This window comes from Aspergillus fumigatus, chromosome 2 (assembly GCF_000002655.1).
Source record: "Aspergillus fumigatus Af293 chromosome 2, whole genome shotgun sequence".
NCBI lineage: Eukaryota > Fungi > Ascomycota > Eurotiomycetes > Eurotiales > Aspergillaceae > Aspergillus > Aspergillus fumigatus.
The window spans coordinates 1-19,027 of NC_007195.1; the positions used below are offsets into that span (position 1 = coordinate 1).

Sequence of the window (19,027 nt, forward strand, 5' to 3'; positions counted from 1 at the left end):
CCCTAACCCTAACCCTAACCCTAACCCTAACCCTAACCCTACATATCCGACACCCGAGAGCGGTTGCGCTTCGCGCCCTGTCTCCCTCCCGCCCTCGATCCTATATACCTATTGGCGGTCATGCTTTGCCCCGACTCTCCTTCTCTCCTCCCCCCTATCGATTATTCTACCTCTCTCCTACCCCTCCCCCTGCCGGGACATATCTCCCATAGAGGTTAGGGCGTTTACCTTCTCCTACCCCCCTCTCCTAGCCTATGGATACCTGGTTTCTCAGATCTCTACCTACTAATAGTATCTAAAACCCTGCTTAGCACCGAGAATACTAGGTAAAAAGGGAACAAGATATTCACGTAAGGGAACAAGATATTCATGTAAGGGAACAAGATATTCACTTACCAGTGCCGAGGCAATAGCCTACCACCATCCCCCACTACTAGCCACTAGCTCAGCCCTAGCCTAGATCTGATATCGAGCACTACCCCGGCTCCAACCGAGTCTACCCCTACAGTATCATCTATTAGTAGAATGACGCATTTCATACCGAAAACCTTAGTATCAAGCCACCCTGTCAGCTAGATCACCTAGTCCAATATTACTAATATAAATAGAATACAAGAATAAGATATTCACTTACTAGTTCTAGGCCTTAATAGCCCTAAAACCTGACCCTCTTGACCTGACCTAGAATGTCACCTCAACACCAGGAAAACATCCTGAGGAGTGATGCCTATCGAGATGCCTTACTACCAAGCTATCTAATTAGAATAGAGAGTTAGTAAGTCAATCTAGACCTGAATGAATAAAGAATCACTATAATACTCACCAAGATCTAATCAACTAGATCTAATACACTAGATCCACTAGTTTAGAGAGATAGGTGAATGAATAAAGAAGAAGAAGAATATATATATATTAGGGAGAGGTAGATAAAATGGAAAGTGAATATATATAAGTCAATGTATATATATAAAGAGACAAAAGAGATGATGACAGGTGAATATATATATATATATATTTAATGTGAGAGTAAAAGATAAGATGAAAGTGAATATTTTCGTCGATATACAGAAGGGAACTAGAAGGGATATATATTATTCGATTTAGGTAACCATTTAGTTCGGCCTCGGGCCTAATTCTAGATCTAATCTATCGACCTGCCTGATCTGCCGGATCTGGATGCCTTACCTGCCTCCTATCTTCTCTCTAGCCAATCAAATCACTACATCGAGGTAGGTGAATGATTGATTTGGAATCAGAATCATTAAATGCCTCATATCAATATGATTAGGCATGTGATTAGGCATGTGAATCATTGATTTGAATCCAAAATCATTAAAATGCCTCATAGTGGTGTTACCCTGCCACCCTGCCACCTAGCTGGCATGCTTCCCAGCCACCTAGCTACCTAACCACCTATTTCTGCCTTACCCCTCACCTTTAGCCAATCAGATCACTAGATCGAGCCTGGTGATTGCCTGATTGTGAATTAATCTAATCTTATGACTCACGACCATGGTATTAGGCTGCCCAAACCTAATCTATAGCCAATTAGGGTCGTAATATTCATTATGATGTTATCTAGCTACTAATCTAGACATGTGAATGATCTATTTTGAATTCTAGACCATTCTATTAGATATCACTGCTGGCTGCTGAGGTAACTTAGTGAAGATATAGATATCTCTATCATTCCCTCTCTTTCATCTCATCTCTACTACTCAACAACCCTTCTTCTCTATTAAATCATATCTATTGAATCATCGTATCTATTAAATCTATCTATTGAATCATATCTATTAAATCATCTTATCTATTTTTGCTGCCTACCGGCCTGAATATTCCTTGATTCTCTACTATATCTAGTCATTCTGCCTAAATATATATATTTCATATCTACTATTCACTATGGCTGCCCTCCTACCTCCATTCTTCACCTATTATAGTGAATATTTCTTACTTACCTGTTCCCCCTGCCTGACTGCCATTCACCCTGCTAAAATATCTGACCACCTGAATGCTGAGCACCCTGGAACTCATGTGACCCAGCAGGCCCTAGATTCTATTAGGGTTGCTGCCCTGACTACTAGTCATAATCAGATTATGACTGAACAGCCTATTCACCCTATTCCAACCCTGGCTAGCCCTAGGGAGGGGTTTCAATGCAAACTGTGCAAACTAGTTCGGCTTAGTCACCGAACCATGCGCAATCATATCCATGATATTCACCAGATCAATGGATATGGCCCTCAGGATGCTGAGATGGCATCATGCCTCATCCAGGCCCTAGAAGGGACTAGCTATCTCTTTAGGGTAAACCCTCCAGCCACGATGCCTAATCAGGCATCCACTAGCACCCGAGCTAGCCGAAAACGAACTAGGGAACCCTCCCTGATTGGTTCAACCCCTGGACCTTCTATCCAGCGGTCTAGGGTCCATTCACCAGATCAGCCTGGGACATCAACCATTCACCAATCATACCTGGCCTCGTTCCAGGCTCACCGCCAGAATCTTAAGGCATCTAGGGTTATCCAGGTGCTAGATGCCGCCCATGAGGCTAGCAGCTTTTTTAGCGAAAGTGGCTACCCCACCTTCCTTAATGGGAAAGATGCCGGTGATCTGGAGAGATTATTCACTCTAGAAGATCTAGACCAGGCAGCCTATCTATTTGCCATCATTCACCGCCTACTATCTCTGGGTCAGAATCAGATGAAACACACCACTACCCAATCACTAGCGGCTATTAACTCATTTAGTCAAGATCTAACAAATCAGATGTCACTACGGCCTCTTAGGGCTCTCCAGAACCCTACTAGTATGAGGGGTTATGCCCTAATCTTTCAGGCTTACCTAGCCTTTCTCCTCAATTCTTTCAGGCATCTAGCTGGGGGTGGCCCTAGCAGTTACCTAGGGCTCTATACCCTAAATGATCAGGAGAGGTATGATCTAGAAGCCTTAGAAGCCTTCCTTCTTCGGGCTTCTAAGCCTGAGGCATCTATTTCATCTGATTCTGACTCCCCTGCTTCAGATGATTCTGCTCATGCTAGCCCTTCTCAGCAGATGCCTGAGGCTGATCCAGATGATGATCTAGATTATGATCTAGATTCAGATGAGGAAGATGAGGCCCTGCCACAGGCCCCCCAGCTGCCCAATGAATCCCTAGATGAACAGCTAGTCCAGAAAGGGGTTAGTCTAATCATGAATCTCACCCTCCAATTGGCTAGGCGCCAGGTCATTCACCAGAGAGAGGTCCCACTATATGCCTTTTTAGCCTGCTTTAGCCGAAATTATTCACATGACTGTTTCAAAACCCTGTCTTTGATTGGTTATTCATATTCAGCTATTATCAAATCACACCAATTCATTCTGCTTCATTGGCTGCACACTGAACCATTCACCATACCAGAGAGGCAGCCAGAATCTATGGCTGTTTTCATCCGAAATTGGATGACCAATCACTTCACTGGCCAATCAGAATCACCTCTACGTCATGTGTTAGTTCTGCGAATGCTAGCACTATACCTGATTCGGACTAGTGCCTCACTAGGCAGAATTCACCCTGTGGCCCCACACACATTGAAATATGGTCAGGTGACTATCTCTCAGGGCCACCTGAGGCACTTCCTAGCCCAGAGGGTCCAGCAGCTAGCCCTAGCCCTATCTAATGATCTATTTTTGGAATTCAGCTATTTTCGTGAGATTCAGCACACACTAGATCTTGATAGGGCTGCCCAGCATGAAGATATTAGTCAGCAGGCTAATAGCTGGTCATTTCTGCAGGCCTACCTAGATCAGGGAGCACATGACTATCTACTCCAGAAGGTTCTCCCTGATTCTGATTGGTTCATTCAGGTGGACGGCCCTAGTGGACCCACTCTGAAGCTAGTTAGGGCTAGGGCTAAGGCCTTTCTAGATTCTTCTAGTGCCTGGCTGAAGCAGCTACTAGCTATCTGTCATATGACTAGTGGTGCACCTGCTAGGGGTACTGAGATCAATCAGGTGATCTGGCAGAATACCCCTATCAACCCTAGGAATCTGTTTCTGGATCCAGTGAGCAAGCTATTCCTAATTAGGCTAGCTTATTCTAAAACATTCAGTCATACTGGCCAAGAGAAAGAGGCAGTTAGGGCTTTGCCCCAGTCCCTTTCCTATTTAGTACTAGCCTATCTTGCCTATATCCGACCATTTGAAGAGGCCCTGCTTATTAAGCTGAATCAGAAGCTACCTGAGGCCCATTTTCTTCTATTCTATGATCACCGGACCTGCAAACCCCTATCTTCTAAGGTTCTATCTAGAACCCTGAAGAATATGACATCAGAGAGCCTAGCTCAACCAATCAGCTTATCTCCCTGGCGCCATCTCATGCAGGGTTTCATTCGCCATGGTCTAGGCCTTCATGATCCACTAGCCGAATTAGGAAATGATGACCTAGATGATGAGGCCCTAGGGGCTGACCAGATGCACCATTCTAGGGAGACTGGCCTGAGAATCTATGGCAGAGTGATTGCTAGCTTCCAGGGGGTTAGGGCTGACATCCAGATAGCCCTAGTTACCTTTAGTCAGCGATGGCATGCCTATCTAGGCCTAGCTCCTGACCAGTTAATCATTCACTCTCTATTCTATAATAGGGAGGTCTGGCAGCCTCAGGCAGATTATTCACCGAATTCACCTCAGCCTCAGCCTACTAGGGGTATGGAATTTCCTCTAGATCAGCCAATCATTCAATTCTATTACCCTCAGAAGCCTAAGGCATCACCTCCAGCTAGAAAGGTTTCTATTGGCCAGTTCAATGAATTTATCAGCCTTTATGGATTGCCTCAGGCTAGTGATCAAGCCCTCAGGCAGCAAGATCTATATCTAGATCTAGATCTAGATCAGGGTCAGCTAGCTAGGCAGCTAGATCCATCAAGATCAAATCTAGCATCTCACCAGCAGCTAGATGAGGGTCTGCTAGATCACATGCTCAAAGAGTTTATGCAAGATGATCAGGTGACCTTTAGAAGCCCTGAGCAGCGCCAGGCTTTTCATCTTATTATGAAACAGGTGCCCTATCTATTTTTAGTGCTTCCTACTGCTGCTGGCAAAACCACACTATTCCTTTTTGGGGCTAGTCTAGCCACTAGTCAGGTTACTATAGTAATAGTGCCATTGATTTCCCTAAAGCTAGACCTCTCTAGGAAAGCTGCTGCCTTAGGCCTTCAGCCTACTATCTGGGAACCTGGTCAGGTCATGCCGCTAGCCAGTTCTAGGGTGATCTTAGTGCAAATTGAACATCTAGATCACCCTAGGTTCAATGAGCTAGCAGATGAGCTGATTACCCAAAAGAGACTAGCACGAATTATTTGGGATGAATGTCACCTGATTCCACTAGCTAAAAGCTATCGGCCAATTATGTTGCGTGCCTGGCATGCCCTAGCCCTACCTGTGCCTATGGTATTCAGCTCAGCTACCTTGCCTCACCACCTCCAGGCTGAGCTAGTTGATATGATGAAGCTAGGGTCCCTGCCTGAGGTTCCAATAGTTAGGGCTGACCTAACCCTACCAAATATGGCATATATGGTTGAGAAGGTCCCTGACCGCCTGCCTGAATCAGAATATGCCCCCTATCTCCGGCAGTTCATCAAGACCTTTGAGATGAAACATGGCCCATTTAGGTCTAGTACTACTGCTCAGGCTAGTGCTCAGGCTAGTGCTCAGGCTAGTGCTCAGGCTAGTGCTAGTGCTAGGACTAGGGCTAATGTGATCATCTTCTGCCGAACAAAGCGGCTAGTGGATGCCTTATCTGATCAAATGGATCCTGAGGCAGCCAAATTCCATTCTGATCTATCTGACCAGGCTAAGCTAGATCAGCTAGATCGATTTCAATCTAGCAGATATATCTTAGTGGCTACTGGGGCCATTGGGGCAGGGTTTGATTTCCATGACATTGACTTAGTCATCCATTTTCTGCCTGGTGAATATGAGATGACTAGTTTTATGCAAGAATCTGGTCGCGCAGGCAGGTCACCTGACCAGCCTGGATGGTCATATTGCCTAGTGAGGGCATACCAGCTGCAGGCTAGGCCTAATCAGAAAGGGAAAGCCCTAGAGGTCTCCACCTTCCTAGATTATCTAGGTGAGCAGGTCTGCCGGCGGCGTACCATATCTAGGGTGTTTGATTCTAGGGCTATTGAGTCATGTGACCCTGGCTGGGCCCTCTGTGATCTATGTGATCATAGGCAATCCAGGCTAGGCCTAGTTAGGCAGGCGGTTAGGCAGGAACAAGGGCAGAATCTCATTCAGATGAATATCTTTGCCTAGGCGGTGAGGTTTTGGCATGAGAGATACTGCCTGATCTGCTTTATCTCAGGTAAGCTATCTATCTTATCTATTAAATCTATTAATCTATTAATTCTATTAATCTATTGATTCTATACTAACTAATGATCTAGAAGATGAACACCTCACTAATAAGGCAGCAAGAATGAGGTCATGTGCCCATGGCACTAGTGAATGCTCGCAGAGGGAAGAATATCAGGATCAGGCAGGCAGGCTAAGGCATTGATATGGGCAGCCTCAGGCAGATACCTGCTGCTGGAGGTGTCTTCTCCCTACTAGGGTTTGCAAGGGAGCCCTAGCTCAGGCAGATATCACTAGGTGTTTTGACCCTAGTCTGATTATTGTGTTCTGGCTAGTAGTTAGGGACTATAGGGGGGACCTTATGGATGACCTGGATGCCTGCCTAGACCCTGCTTTGCTGCCTCAGGCAGAGAAAGAAGAGAATATTCTCTTAAAGAGATGGGAGCTAGATACAGAGATGGTGCTAGGGGCCCTATTATTCTATAGATTTGCTATTTCTCATTCTGCTAGATATGGTTATAAAGCCTAGATAGATCTAGAAGGTTCTAGACTAACTAGGCTAGTATAAGTTGAATATATTTTATCATGATTCTATATATATATTTTTAAATATAGAAGGCTACCCCTAAATCTAGATCATATCAATATATATATTCACTAGGCCTAGACATACTAGATTAACTAGCTTAGTCAGCCTATATCACTGAGCCTAGACCCCCTGCGCAGGCATGTCTCACAGCCGAACCACCTAGTGTAGTCTGGCTAAATCACCAAGACTAGACCCCCTGCGCAGGCACCTCTGGCAGCTAAATCACCAAGCCTAGCCATATCGAATCACCCAACCTAGCTATATCAAATCACCTAGCCTAGTCAGATCGAATCACCTAGCCTAGCCATGCTGAATCAGCTAGCCTAGTCAGGGACTTCTATCAGCTGAATCACTAAGCCTAGTCAGCCTGCTTGGGGACCTCTCTCAGCTGAATTACCTAGCCTAGCCATATTGAATCAACTAGTCTAGGCAGGCTGAATGACCTAGCCTAGACAGCCTGCTCTGCCTACTAGATCACTATGCCTAGGCCTACTCTATAGATCTCTTTTACCTCTCTCTGACTTTCTAAATATATATATTTCTCTTATACCTTACCTCTATCTAGTAGACTAATATATATATATATCTACTATCCCTACTAGGTCTATTATAGTAACTAGATCTAATTACTATCTACCTAGCTAATCCCTCTAGTCTGACCCCTCCCTACTATATATCTCTATGAAATCCACGAAACATTTACTTCTATGAATTTTTAAAAATTCTAGGCTGAATATTACTACGCATGCTATATATCATTAGACTAGTAGAAATTAGGTCTATTTACTAAAAATAATTATAATTAGTCAGCAGGTAATAAATTTCAAGGTGTCTTCTAAGAATTTTTAAAAAATCAGGAATCATGCTTACCTAATCAGACTATTATCATTCTATAGCTAAAGGTATCTACTATTCACTAAAAATAATTAGAATCAGTTATCTAGTACTAGGCCCCTGGTGAATACTAAGAATTAATTTTTCTTATAGTTTCTGCCTGAATTCTAAGGCCCTAGTAGTCTATAGGATGCCTTAGGCACTAATCTATACTGGATGGTGGCCTAAAAGGGTATAGGCTTCCCGCAGATAGTGGTCTTGGCAGACCCCAACAAAAAATTTCGACCTTTCCCCTACCCCCCTAGTTCAACCACCTTCCTAGTAATTAATCTAGAATTTAATATTAGAATCTAATAGGGTAGCTAGTTAGAATCATAAATCATTTTAAATCATCAAAAAATATGAAGAATTGATAAAGATAAGGGGGGGTGATGGCTTACCCTGATCACCCCCCCCCCGGCCAACCCTAGGATTTGTATGATCACCCCCCCCCCTGATGGGCCATTATAGTGTTAGGTGTTTCAGCAGCCTAGTAAATTAAATATAGTTACAGATGTGCTGTCCTGTCTCACAACAAAATAAAATAAGAATATTAAGTATAACAAACCTAATCTTAACTCTATTAATACTTACTTTACTAACTATAGGTACACTGCATTATCCATCCAACTATCTACCTAGCTTAAGAAATATATAATAGAAGGGTACTGTAATAATCCACAGACTATATATATTATTAAGGTCCTCTGTAATAACTAAACATCTGACTTACCTACTATCCTACCCTACTAATTAGATGATAACAGACTCCTCTACATAACAAAACATCACTTAATTAGCGAGGAAATCACTAAGGAACCTTAGATCTATATTCTATGTCCCCTTGCAAAGGACATGTTCTAGTTAATCTATAATAAATAGAATCATCAAGGTATTAATAAGTGCCTGGCTTCACTTAATGGGTTTACACTATACCAAGGCTACTATATGCTATATTAGTATATTAAACACTATCTAGTTTATTTGTAGAATAAGATCTGCTATTATAAGCTATATAGAAGCCTCTAACCCCTGCAGGTCCCGCCTGCTCTATTTAAGATTATTACTATAGATTTTATTATAGGCTTACCTAATAACAATGGCTATGATTAACTATTAGTTATTATTAATAAATTTAGTAAATATATTAGTCTCATCCCTAGTAAATCAATATAGACTGCTCAGGAATAGGGATCTAGCGTCTTATAGTATTTCTAGGAATATAATTAGAGAATGCCCTATTTCTTTATCTCTAATTATGATTCTATCTTTATAAGTAAGTTCTAGAAAGGCTATTTCACTATGCTGAAAGCATACTAACTATACTTAGCAGTATTTTACCTACAGACTAATAGTCAGACTAAACATGTTATCTAAGTTATTAAAGTTATATTATACTATTCCTACACTACTGCTAAATGACCTAATCTGTTCTGCTAGATAATAGATCTACTAAGTATTATCTCTATAATTAATAGGTTACTAAATGAATCTATAAAGGCCATTCTGCACTAACTACTCTTTAGTATTAACCTCTACTAACTATAGCAGCTACTAAAGTAATTCATTAAGTAAGACTTCTTAGTATAACTTAATGCTAAAGAATCTATGAAGTACGCATCTATACGCATAAAAGAGATCTATGATTAGAATCATAAACTAATTAAATTCTGCATTAGTGATTAGGTCTATATCTAACTATATCATGGCTATTCCCTACTAACTAAGCAAGCCCATCATAAGCTCTAATTACAGAATACTAGACCATTCCGCGTATTAGAATGTATTAGAAGACTCACCTACCATATCAAACTACCCTCTATATAGAAGATCCATCCAGTTTTGTCTGTTGCCCACCTTGAACCTGCGCTAGCTACCCCCAATCCATTCTACTATAAGTTACCAAAGCCTCCCGCGGTTATTAATGCCAAGGTCTACCCCAGTGAGGATGACATATATAAAGTTAAATGCTTGCTAGACAAGTATACTATTCAGCATAGATATAAATATACCCCTTATATAGAATACCTTATGCAGTGGAAGGGATACAGACTAGAAGATAACTAATAGGTTCATAAAGATGATCTTTAAGGTTCTCTTAAACTTATTAAGGTATTTAAACATAACTATCCTATATAATACTAGCAGGCTGGTTTTACAGCAATGAGGATGTTACTTTTTATTAGCCCCCTATAATGTCACATAGCATATGCTAATCCATGTATTGCTTATCTATGTATCTAATAGCCTATGATTTATCCATCCCATTGCGCAGTTGGTTCCTTTACTGAACCATACTGTTATCTAAGATAGGTAGACAGATAGCCCCATCTTATAAGAATATAATCAACTTACCATTCAAATCATGTTGGTCTGCCACACTGAGTGTTAACTACCTCATCAACCTGTTTCTGTTTACCTGTGACCCTGTACCTTGATAAGTTCATCCTGTTTGTCTAGTTCGTCTAGTTTATCTAGTTTATCCTGTTCATCCTGTTTATCTAGTTTATCTAGTTTATCTAGTTTATCTAGTTTGTCCCATTCATCTAGTTCATCTAGTTCATCCTATTTATCTAGTTTATCTAGTTTATCCAGCTGCAACACTTCATTGAGTTTATTCTACCTATTTAGTCTATTTTTAACTTTTAAGATGGCATGTTAGTTAGGGATATAAAGACTTTAAGGTTAGATGTCTCTCTAGTCTATAGTAAAAGTTATATATAAAGGAGCTATTCTATAGCAAAGTAACTAGGGAAATAGAATAATATAATTAGTTATCTAATATATAGGCCTATAGCTATGATAGCTGTAATCTTTACCTACTATAGCAGAGTTAAATATAACCTATTAAAATACACCCACCCTAACACTGCCTATATATATATAATATAGTTATTTAAGGGATCCAGCACCTCTCTAGTGGATTCTTAATAGTTTTATAAATTAGGTTCCTGTTAAGGGGACCTGGTTTAAAGCTTAATCTAATAATATATACTAAGATTAAGAATTACTCTATTATAGCAGGTAGTATATTTCCTAGTTTATAAACCATTCCTTAACTAGGACAGCCTACTATAGATTACTCCACTACCTCTAATCTAAATAGGATAAGAGACATACTATTCTAATTAGCGGATTTTTCTTAATTTTTAGATGTATTAATTATCCTTAGATTATAATATAATAATATTTAAATAGGATTATAATAGAAATTTAAAAGCAGTTAGCGTGCTTTAGGATGCTAACTACTTTTGAATTTCTATTATATATCTTTACCTATAAATATCTCTACTACTCCTAGATATTTTTTAATAATAATACCATTATTTAATTCCTCTCTTTAAGCTCTATTGAATGGTGTATGTTTTATTAAGATTAGTTATGGTTATATTGTTGACCCAAACCCAGAACTCCCTATATAGATTCTCTTACTAGACTGGGTCTCCTGTAAGACAAAACCCAATAAATATGGATTTAATTGCCTAGGTCGCAACTGGTAGCTTGAGTTCGAGATTTGGGTGAAGCCATATCCGTGGCCCGGATCGACGTGGCCATCATCTGTCCATTCAAAACGACCTTCAGAGGGACACTCTTTGATAAGAAATATCTCAGGCATGATCCTGCTCACCATATTTTAGTAAGCCCAGACACAGCCTTTAGTGAGTCTAATTACAATGGCAAGTTCCTCAGGTGAACCATCAATTCAGGCACCCAGGGCCACCACACAACCTACGAAGCAGCCCAGGTGCTGGACTTCCGTGTGTAGAGCCGGTCGTCTGTTGTCTCTAGCTCCAGAGAGCCCAGGAAGAGAATATCTCGACCACCAGGGGTTTTCGGACGAAAAAAGTGATATTTCACAGGACTATCTAGGCGCTGTCTGGTACACTGGATGTATTGATCCGTTTTGCCGTTGGGTAAAAGATTTTCATATTCTGTGTTGGTAAGTCATGAATATCTAGTGAGGAAGCGGTTGCGGGAAGGCCACAAAGTGGTATTTACCCCGGGGAGATACTCATACAATAAGTCCGCCCAATCTCCCAAAGTGAATGCTGAACTGCCGAAAGACGGACCTTTTATGTTAATTTAAGAAGGCTAAAGACCTGGGATTCAGGTGGTGTTTTACACATTATCTATGCTTGAAATCCCATTAAGAACTTCTGCATCCCTGTGAACTAAGCTAGCCAAGTAAATTCAAGTAGACATGTCTTCCACAGTCAGGCACATCATGGGGGCAAGTTCCAGACGAAATCCAAATTCAGGTCGCCTGAGGCCGTTCCCAGATCTGTGAGTCCATTGTCCCAAGACCCAAACGGCGCCATCAAAGGGTCTAGCAGGAGTGACAACCAGTCATCCGAGCCGTTGGCCTCACCTAAATCCATCATACTGGGATCCCAGTCGAATCTTTCAGCAGCTGTGGGCACTGGTGTACCAGGCTCTTGGTTATACGATTCGCCTTTGCTGGAAACCTGGCTGCAATTGGCAAAGGTCTGCCGGAGCCGTGAGACATGAATCTTTAGCAAGGCTGCATACCGCGAAACAAGGTATATATCGTCCAGAAGATCGGAGTCCAAAACAGCTATAGCCTGGTCTAGTAGATCCAGAGATTCCTGTAGTTTTGTTGGTCTTGCACCCAAAGCAAGAGCCTTGAGAATAAAGATGGAGGAACTGATGACACGCAGAAATACTCTAACAGGGTAAAATGACAATGGCTTCGGTCCTGGTAGTGAGATAATGTGTGTAAGAATTGCACAGGCTCCATCAATTACTTCTTCGATGAACCCATGCTCGCTCCTGCTTAGGGGAATCTGACGCGCATGAGAAATGAATGTCGTGTTTATCGTTCCGTGGGATTCTGTCTGTGATAATACTCGCTCGACGATGCCTTGGACGCCCAAAGAGTTGGAGAGTACTCTCAGGTACTGGTATTCGATCTCGATGACAGTATCGTAATAAAGGTCTGTTCTAAGAATCAGATCCGGACACAAACCATTCGTGGCTGACTTACTATCCACAGCTTGATGTTGACGTCGCCATAGCCCAAGCCGCCCTATCCATTCTCCTAACAAGTCATTGTCAATCTGACGACGGTCTCGGGGACTGGCATCAGCGAAGAATGTTTCTCTGAGGGTCCGAGTGAAGTCTGTCAATTCCACCCAGGATTTCATCAGTCTTGCCCATTCCGAGCTAACCCCTGACAAATTATGGAGACCGGTCAATTGACATTTCTCCGGCATCAGTGATGTACAGCCAATTCTTGAAGAGAGATTATTGATAATAACGTAAAGTAAAGACGGTAGCCGCTGCCTTCTGACATCCAGATGGTAGACATACGCCTTAACATCCGGCTCTACAATTCGACTGTCTCCCAAATCCGATCGATTGCTGGTAGAAAACACACCAAGCTCATGTGCAAGAGCCAATGCAGAGCTTACCAACATCCAGGCCATGCGATCCGATCGTCTCGTCGGCTCGACAACGTCTTCTCTCCAACGGTCTTGCATGGGGCTCTCTTCTGTCACGGGGGGCGGGTCTCTCTCGCTGGGTGCCGTCAACATCAAATCTGAATCCCATCCGTCATTCTCGGGTGGAAAATGCAACGCCCGCGGGTACCACTCTGATAGAAGTAGAAGAGCCTCGACCGTTCCCAAATGCCTTGTCTTTGCTTTGGAAAACTTCTCCTGTCCAAGCATGATCCGTAGAATGAGGTGCTGGCAGTGCTGCCATAACCTGTTGTGGATAAAGAATCCGCGCGTGGCACCGGACGGCCCTGGTAGGGTATGGTACCTCGAGGAGATCATCAGGATTGTGCAGCACAGGACTGGTTCTTGCGTGATGAGCCAATAATGTGTATGATGAGAGGCGAAGAAGTCTGTCAGGATAGGCGACAAAGGCGCCATATTGTGGAAAAAACTCCAGATCATAATCAGACAACAAGCATCCAGATGAACAGGAGCATGGTGTACTCACAGATCAACATACAAGAGTGCTTCGCGCGCAGTAAACCATCCCATCTTGACAAAGCGACAACCACTCCATATTTTCAGTACATCAGTCTCCGAGATGCAGTCAATCTTCAAACTAGTACTCGCCAATGATGGCTGCTGGGGCGTTTTATCCGTCTCTGTGCCGGAGACAATGGGCGCTTGGTCCTGCTGAACTGCCGCCTCGAACAGGATATTCAATGCTTCTTTACCGCTAGTTACTTTTTCACGTAGGACCGTATTGAATATTCCTTCCGCAGGACGTTTGCTGGATACATGCTCCTTGGGCAGGTCCTTGAGTGAGAGCAGAAAGCCCCTGCACGCAGCGTCTGAGCTGTTATTCATCTGGCTTCGGGTGACTCTCTGAATTGGAGCGGTATTCAGCGACGAATCTAAACTATAATGAGATTGCTGGCTACTCTCCAATGCAATGTAAAATGCATACCATTTGAGTTCCTTGACCATGGCTGCTTCGTCGTGAACAGACACTGGATCCCCAGCTTGCCACATCGTGTGCATGGGGGACGAGGGTGTTCTGTATCCAATTCACATTTCACTTTCCTTTGGCGGCATGCAATGCAGGCTTTATACGCGCGTTGGAATTGGTACTCGGCGGCTGCTCTACTCCGACACGGACGAGGCATGTGGTGAGAAGACAAAGAGGCAGAGAGGATGTTGGTGAGGAGACGAAGAGACAGAGAGGTTGTTGCAAAATGCGGGGTGAATAATAAGGCTGCCTAAATTGCACTAATTGCCATGGGAACTCGGGCGAGTAATTCTCTCAATCTCTAAGCTGGTTGGTACATTTTACTTATAAGGTTGGAACAAACCTTAGGACAAATCATGGATAGCCAAACAGCTGTCTATTTGCCAGCCAATTACATGATACGGCGGACTATTTGTACAAAAGGGACTTTTGGTTTTTTCACTATGATTACATCTTACCACACTCCGCCTTTATATTTTGCACGCACTATACTATTAAATTAATCAGATTACTATATACTAAGGATTTTAAATAATATAAATCACTATATATAGAGGATATCGAATGGGTTGAACCACCATATATAGAGGATGTTACATAGTTAAATCACTATATCTAAAGGATATTAAATATTTTAAAATATTTGATATCCTCCATATATAGTGATTCAAACCATTTAATATCCTCCATATATGGTGATTCAACCCATTCAATATCCTCTATATATAGTAATTTATATTATTTAAAATCCTTAGTATATAGTAATCTGATTAATTTAATAGTATTATGCGTGCAAAATATAAAGGCGGAGTGTGGTAAGATGTAATCATGGTGAAAAAACCAAAAGTCCCTTTTGTACAAATAGTCCGCTGTACATGATTAAATGAATTTTGTCTCAGACACTCAACCGACGCCCCATCGACAGAAACTGCCACATGTACCCTCTGCAATCAAATAGCTGTTAAACTAAGTAGCGGAATTGAGGGTTATTATCGCCATCCCCAGTTACATCCACCCGAACATTCTCATCAACGGAGCCATACAACCTGTCCCGCACCTTGTTCTCATGGACCAGCTTCGCATACAGCCCCAGCGCAAAGACTACAATGCACCCGGTCAAAGCACATCCAATGGCACATCCTCGGACGTAGAAAGGGCTATGAGATGATATTAGTAAGGAATGCACTGCTGTTAAACCGATCAAGGTTTGACCTACCCCTCTGTTCGCGGAAACGCAGTACTGCTCACAAAACTCGAGCATTGACCAAGTACAGCCAGAATCGCCATCCCGGCCCCTTTCTTCGAATCCCCACCCTGATTGTTTAGCAACCAGGTGATATTGATGCTTAGAGCCGGGAAAATTCCGCACGTGGCTAGCCAAACGCCCAGGTATCGCACCCCAGTCTTTGACTCATCTTGCACCACGGCAAGGATCAAGTATCCAATCATCCCTGTCGCTGCTGAGACGGCAATTATCAGACCACGTCTGCCGTATCGGTCGGAGATTAGCGCTGCCACGACGCATAGTATGAAGGAAGCGAGGTATGGCGGTGCAGCTAGACCCTGTGCGTTGATGGAGGTATATCCCATATCATGCAAGATCGTGGGGAGGAAATTGGACAATCCCGCAAAGGAGAAATTGCAGCAGAAGTGGATGAAGGTGTGCACCCAGTTCTTGTAGTCAGTCAGTCCCCTAAAGACCTGGCTACGGTCGAGTCGGTTCTTTGCCGTTCGGTCAAAGGTCTGCAGTCGCTCGACGGCTTGAGTCCGCTCAGTCTCGTTCAGGAATTTGGCCGTGCCCGGCGAATCAGGGAGGAAGAAGAAGACGATAGCGGAAAAAAGAACGGTGGGCGCCCCCTCTGGCTGGGTCAAATTGAACTGCGGTTTTCAACCCGAGGGGCTATCACTTACCGATGATAAACAAGTATCTCCAGGAGGCAATTGAATGTCTGATATGAGTGATGCCGTATGCCAAAGCACTGGCGAAGCAGTTGGCCACAGGCGACATACCCAGTAACAGAGAGACACGGAATCCCAGCTCTCGACGCTGATAGAAGAGTGACAAGAAATATGGCGCCCCAGCACCAAAGGCAGCCTCAAATACGCCCAGCAAGCAGCGACAGACAATGAGCTCGGCAAGATTATGCACAGCGCCGCTGCACATGGCTGCTGCGCCCCAACTGATACATTGCTACTCAGTTCGTGCCAAGAATTGAGGGTAGAGCAGACACACGCACCATATACACAATGCAGCAACATATAGGTGCGCTGGTAAGAGTTTCCAAAACACTGTGGTCCACTCGAAGAGAACATAGCAGATATAAAAAGCGTTGAGGACCCACGACCATTGAGAGTCTATCAGGCCTAAGTCGGCGTCCAGGCCAGCAGTCTTTGCATTCCCGATGTTTCCTGCTCGTGTTAGATTCTGCACGTAATGATGAACATGAAAAGTTACCTCGATCCAAGTACGACAGGATGTAAAGAATGCACACAATAGGCAAGACACGGTGGTCAAACTGGGACATTTAGCTGCTGGTATTGGAGAAAGATCTTGCTTCTTACCATTCTCCGAATATGAGCTTGATCAGAAGGAGCAACCTGGATTTGCTGAGGTTGCTTCTCCATGTCTTTGATATGAACGTCTTCCAAGTGGCAAGAGCCCGTCTCCTTGATGGGGTCCATGCTGCTGTTTTCTGATGTTTGAAGCAAGAATTGTTATGAACTTACTGATCATCACGGATTGGCCTTTTTATAATGCATGGACCCCGAGAATAAAGTTTTAACTCAACAATTGCCAGATACACCTTTTATGGATCCCTGCAAATGGATCAACGCCCAAGCTCTATCCCCAGGTCTCTTCCCCACGGGGTAGAGGCGAACAGATCGGCTAATTGGCAATATCCGTGTGAACTCTGTCTCCTCTTTCGCATGTACGGCAGTTTCATTCTACATCGGTGGTTGATGAACTCCGCACAGGTGGGGAGGGGCGGATATTGCCAATTATCCGCTCCAATACTACAACTCAAGCGGCAAATAGCCGCGATATTTGAGAGAGACAATGTACGGTCTACATTATAAATACATTGCCTATTGTCTCGAAGATAACAGATTCAAACATATAATCATTTCATTCTTTCTAGTACATAAACCCAATCACTTACAGCAAGTAATCACAATGACCGTCCCATACCCGTTCAAGTTCAGCACTCCCGACCGACCAACCTCATCCTCTAATGGAGAAACCACCTCCATATCCGTCACGCTCGAGAATGTCCGTGGGAGAATCCCAAGCGCACAAGCCTCTCGCCTTCGGACGATGATGCTCGAAGCTCACAACGACCCCAACAAGATCATCGCCCATGCCTGCAGCTACGACGGACTCTCCTCGCGCTTAGTCGAAGAGGCAGGGTTCCCAATTATCTTCCTCGCTGGGTACGCCGTGGCAAGTGGCTTTGGGCTACCAGATACCGGATATATTGCAATGGAGGACATGTGCAGGAAGATTCAAGAGGTAGTGCGTGTGACTAGCATCCCCGTCATGGCGGATGGTGATACCGGCTACGGAAGCCCGATGAATGTCAAGCGGACTGTCGAATGCTTTGCCGCGGCTGGTGCGGCTGGTATTATGATTGAGGATCAGACGTGGCCGAAGCGTAGGTTTCCATCTTCACCAGGGGACCATTTTACCCTGTCATGGCTAAGCTGACAGTCACGTAGGTTGCGGCCATACAAAGGGCAAATCTGTTGTCTCTCGGGGTGAAGCGTACGCCCGTGTTCAAGCCGCTTGTGATGCGCGCAATGAAGGCCAGGATATCTTCATCCTCGCCCGGACCGACGCACTCATCCATGGCTGGGACGAAGCGATTACTCGTGCGAAGGAGTTCAAGCGGATTGGTGTGGATGCAGTCTTTGTGGAGGCGTTGCCAGACCGGGAGGCCATGAAGCGTTGCTCTGAGGAGATTGGTATCCCAGTCTTTGCAAATATCATTGAAGGGGGGAAGACAGAGAATCTCTCTGCGCTGGAGCTGGCGCAGTTGGGATTCTGTGCAGTTGCATACCCTTGGACGCTTGTAGCTGCTAAGCTCAAGAGTATCAGAGAAACTCTGGATGACTTGAAAAAGAGCATGACCATTGGTGCACCACCTATGATATTGGGATACTCAGAGGTGTGTGAGGGTGTAGGTTTCAACCGATATTGGGTATGTTATATACTTTCTAACCTGTCTTTTCGAAAAACTTATCACATGCTGACTATGGCCAGGCTCGTGAAACAAGATATGAGTATGATGAGAACGGGCTGGTCAATAATTTTGAAGACGGAGCTAGGCAGAGCTAGAAAAGTGCCATATATCATGACGGTACGTAGAGAAAGATTATTTAGAAGGTCCTGCATATCCTTTCCTGTCATATACGGTTGTTGTTGGTCTTCAAGATGAAAAGAGGTACCTAGAATCTGCCAGTTTCGCAAAGTCACAAGAAACAAGCCTTTTTCTACCATACCGATCTGATGAATACTATTTTGTTGTGATATAACTATCAGCATAAGTTGGCTTCGTGTCTCATACTTATCTCTTCTACCTCATCATCACTCAGACTCATGTGGGAAGCATAGATAATATCCCTCTTCTTTAGCGATATGGGAATATCACTATCCCTATCTACCTAACCTTGCGATCAAGATTGGGCAGCCGGCGGGCGGCCCTGAGGCATCTTATCTTCATAAATACCCCCTTTCTAACGGCAAACGCGGTCTTGCAGTGG

The 19,027-nt window shown here is 43.6% G+C and overlaps 4 protein-coding genes across 4 annotated transcripts; 2 read left to right on the top strand and 2 right to left on the bottom strand.

Annotated features, from left to right (window-relative positions):
- Positions 1-4,083: 4,083 nt before the first annotated feature.
- AFUA_2G00090 (DEAD/DEAH box helicase) lies at positions 4,084-7,183 on the top strand (the record flags this gene model as incomplete). The annotated part of the gene is made up of 4 exons (XM_744052.2): positions 4,084-4,595; positions 4,890-5,495; positions 5,652-6,234; positions 7,130-7,183. Exons 1-4 carry the CDS (start codon positions 4,306-4,308, stop codon positions 7,181-7,183), a joined length of 1,533 nt encoding a protein of 510 aa, XP_749145.2. The 5' UTR covers positions 4,084-4,305.
- A 4,488-nt stretch (positions 7,184-11,671) lies between these two features.
- On the bottom strand, positions 11,672-14,600 carry AFUA_2G00100 (transcription factor domain-containing protein). Its single transcript, XM_077804023.1, has 5 exons — positions 14,225-14,600; positions 13,766-14,171; positions 12,804-13,708; positions 11,817-12,755; positions 11,672-11,730 (listed from the first exon to the last, which is right to left on the bottom strand). Exons 1-4 carry the CDS (start codon positions 14,421-14,423, stop codon positions 12,022-12,024), a joined length of 2,244 nt encoding a protein of 747 aa, XP_077660190.1. The 5' UTR covers positions 14,424-14,600; the 3' UTR covers positions 11,672-11,730; positions 11,817-12,021.
- A 281-nt stretch (positions 14,601-14,881) lies between these two features.
- On the bottom strand, positions 14,882-17,000 carry AFUA_2G00110 (putative MFS transporter; the record flags this gene model as incomplete). Its single annotated transcript, XM_744054.1, has 10 exons — positions 14,882-14,985; positions 15,175-15,224; positions 15,313-15,423; positions 15,483-16,125; positions 16,178-16,446; positions 16,500-16,534; positions 16,609-16,630; positions 16,759-16,782; positions 16,829-16,952; positions 16,994-17,000. 10 exons carry the CDS (start codon positions 16,998-17,000, stop codon positions 14,882-14,884), a joined length of 1,389 nt encoding a protein of 462 aa, XP_749147.1.
- Positions 17,001-17,340: 340 nt separating this feature from the next.
- On the top strand, positions 17,341-18,759 carry AFUA_2G00120 (isocitrate lyase/PEP mutase family protein). The gene is made up of 3 exons (XM_744055.2): positions 17,341-17,919; positions 17,984-18,465; positions 18,528-18,759. Exons 1-3 carry the CDS (start codon positions 17,442-17,444, stop codon positions 18,600-18,602), a joined length of 1,035 nt encoding a protein of 344 aa, XP_749148.1. The 5' UTR covers positions 17,341-17,441; the 3' UTR covers positions 18,603-18,759.
- The last annotated feature ends 268 nt before the right edge of the window (positions 18,760-19,027 follow it).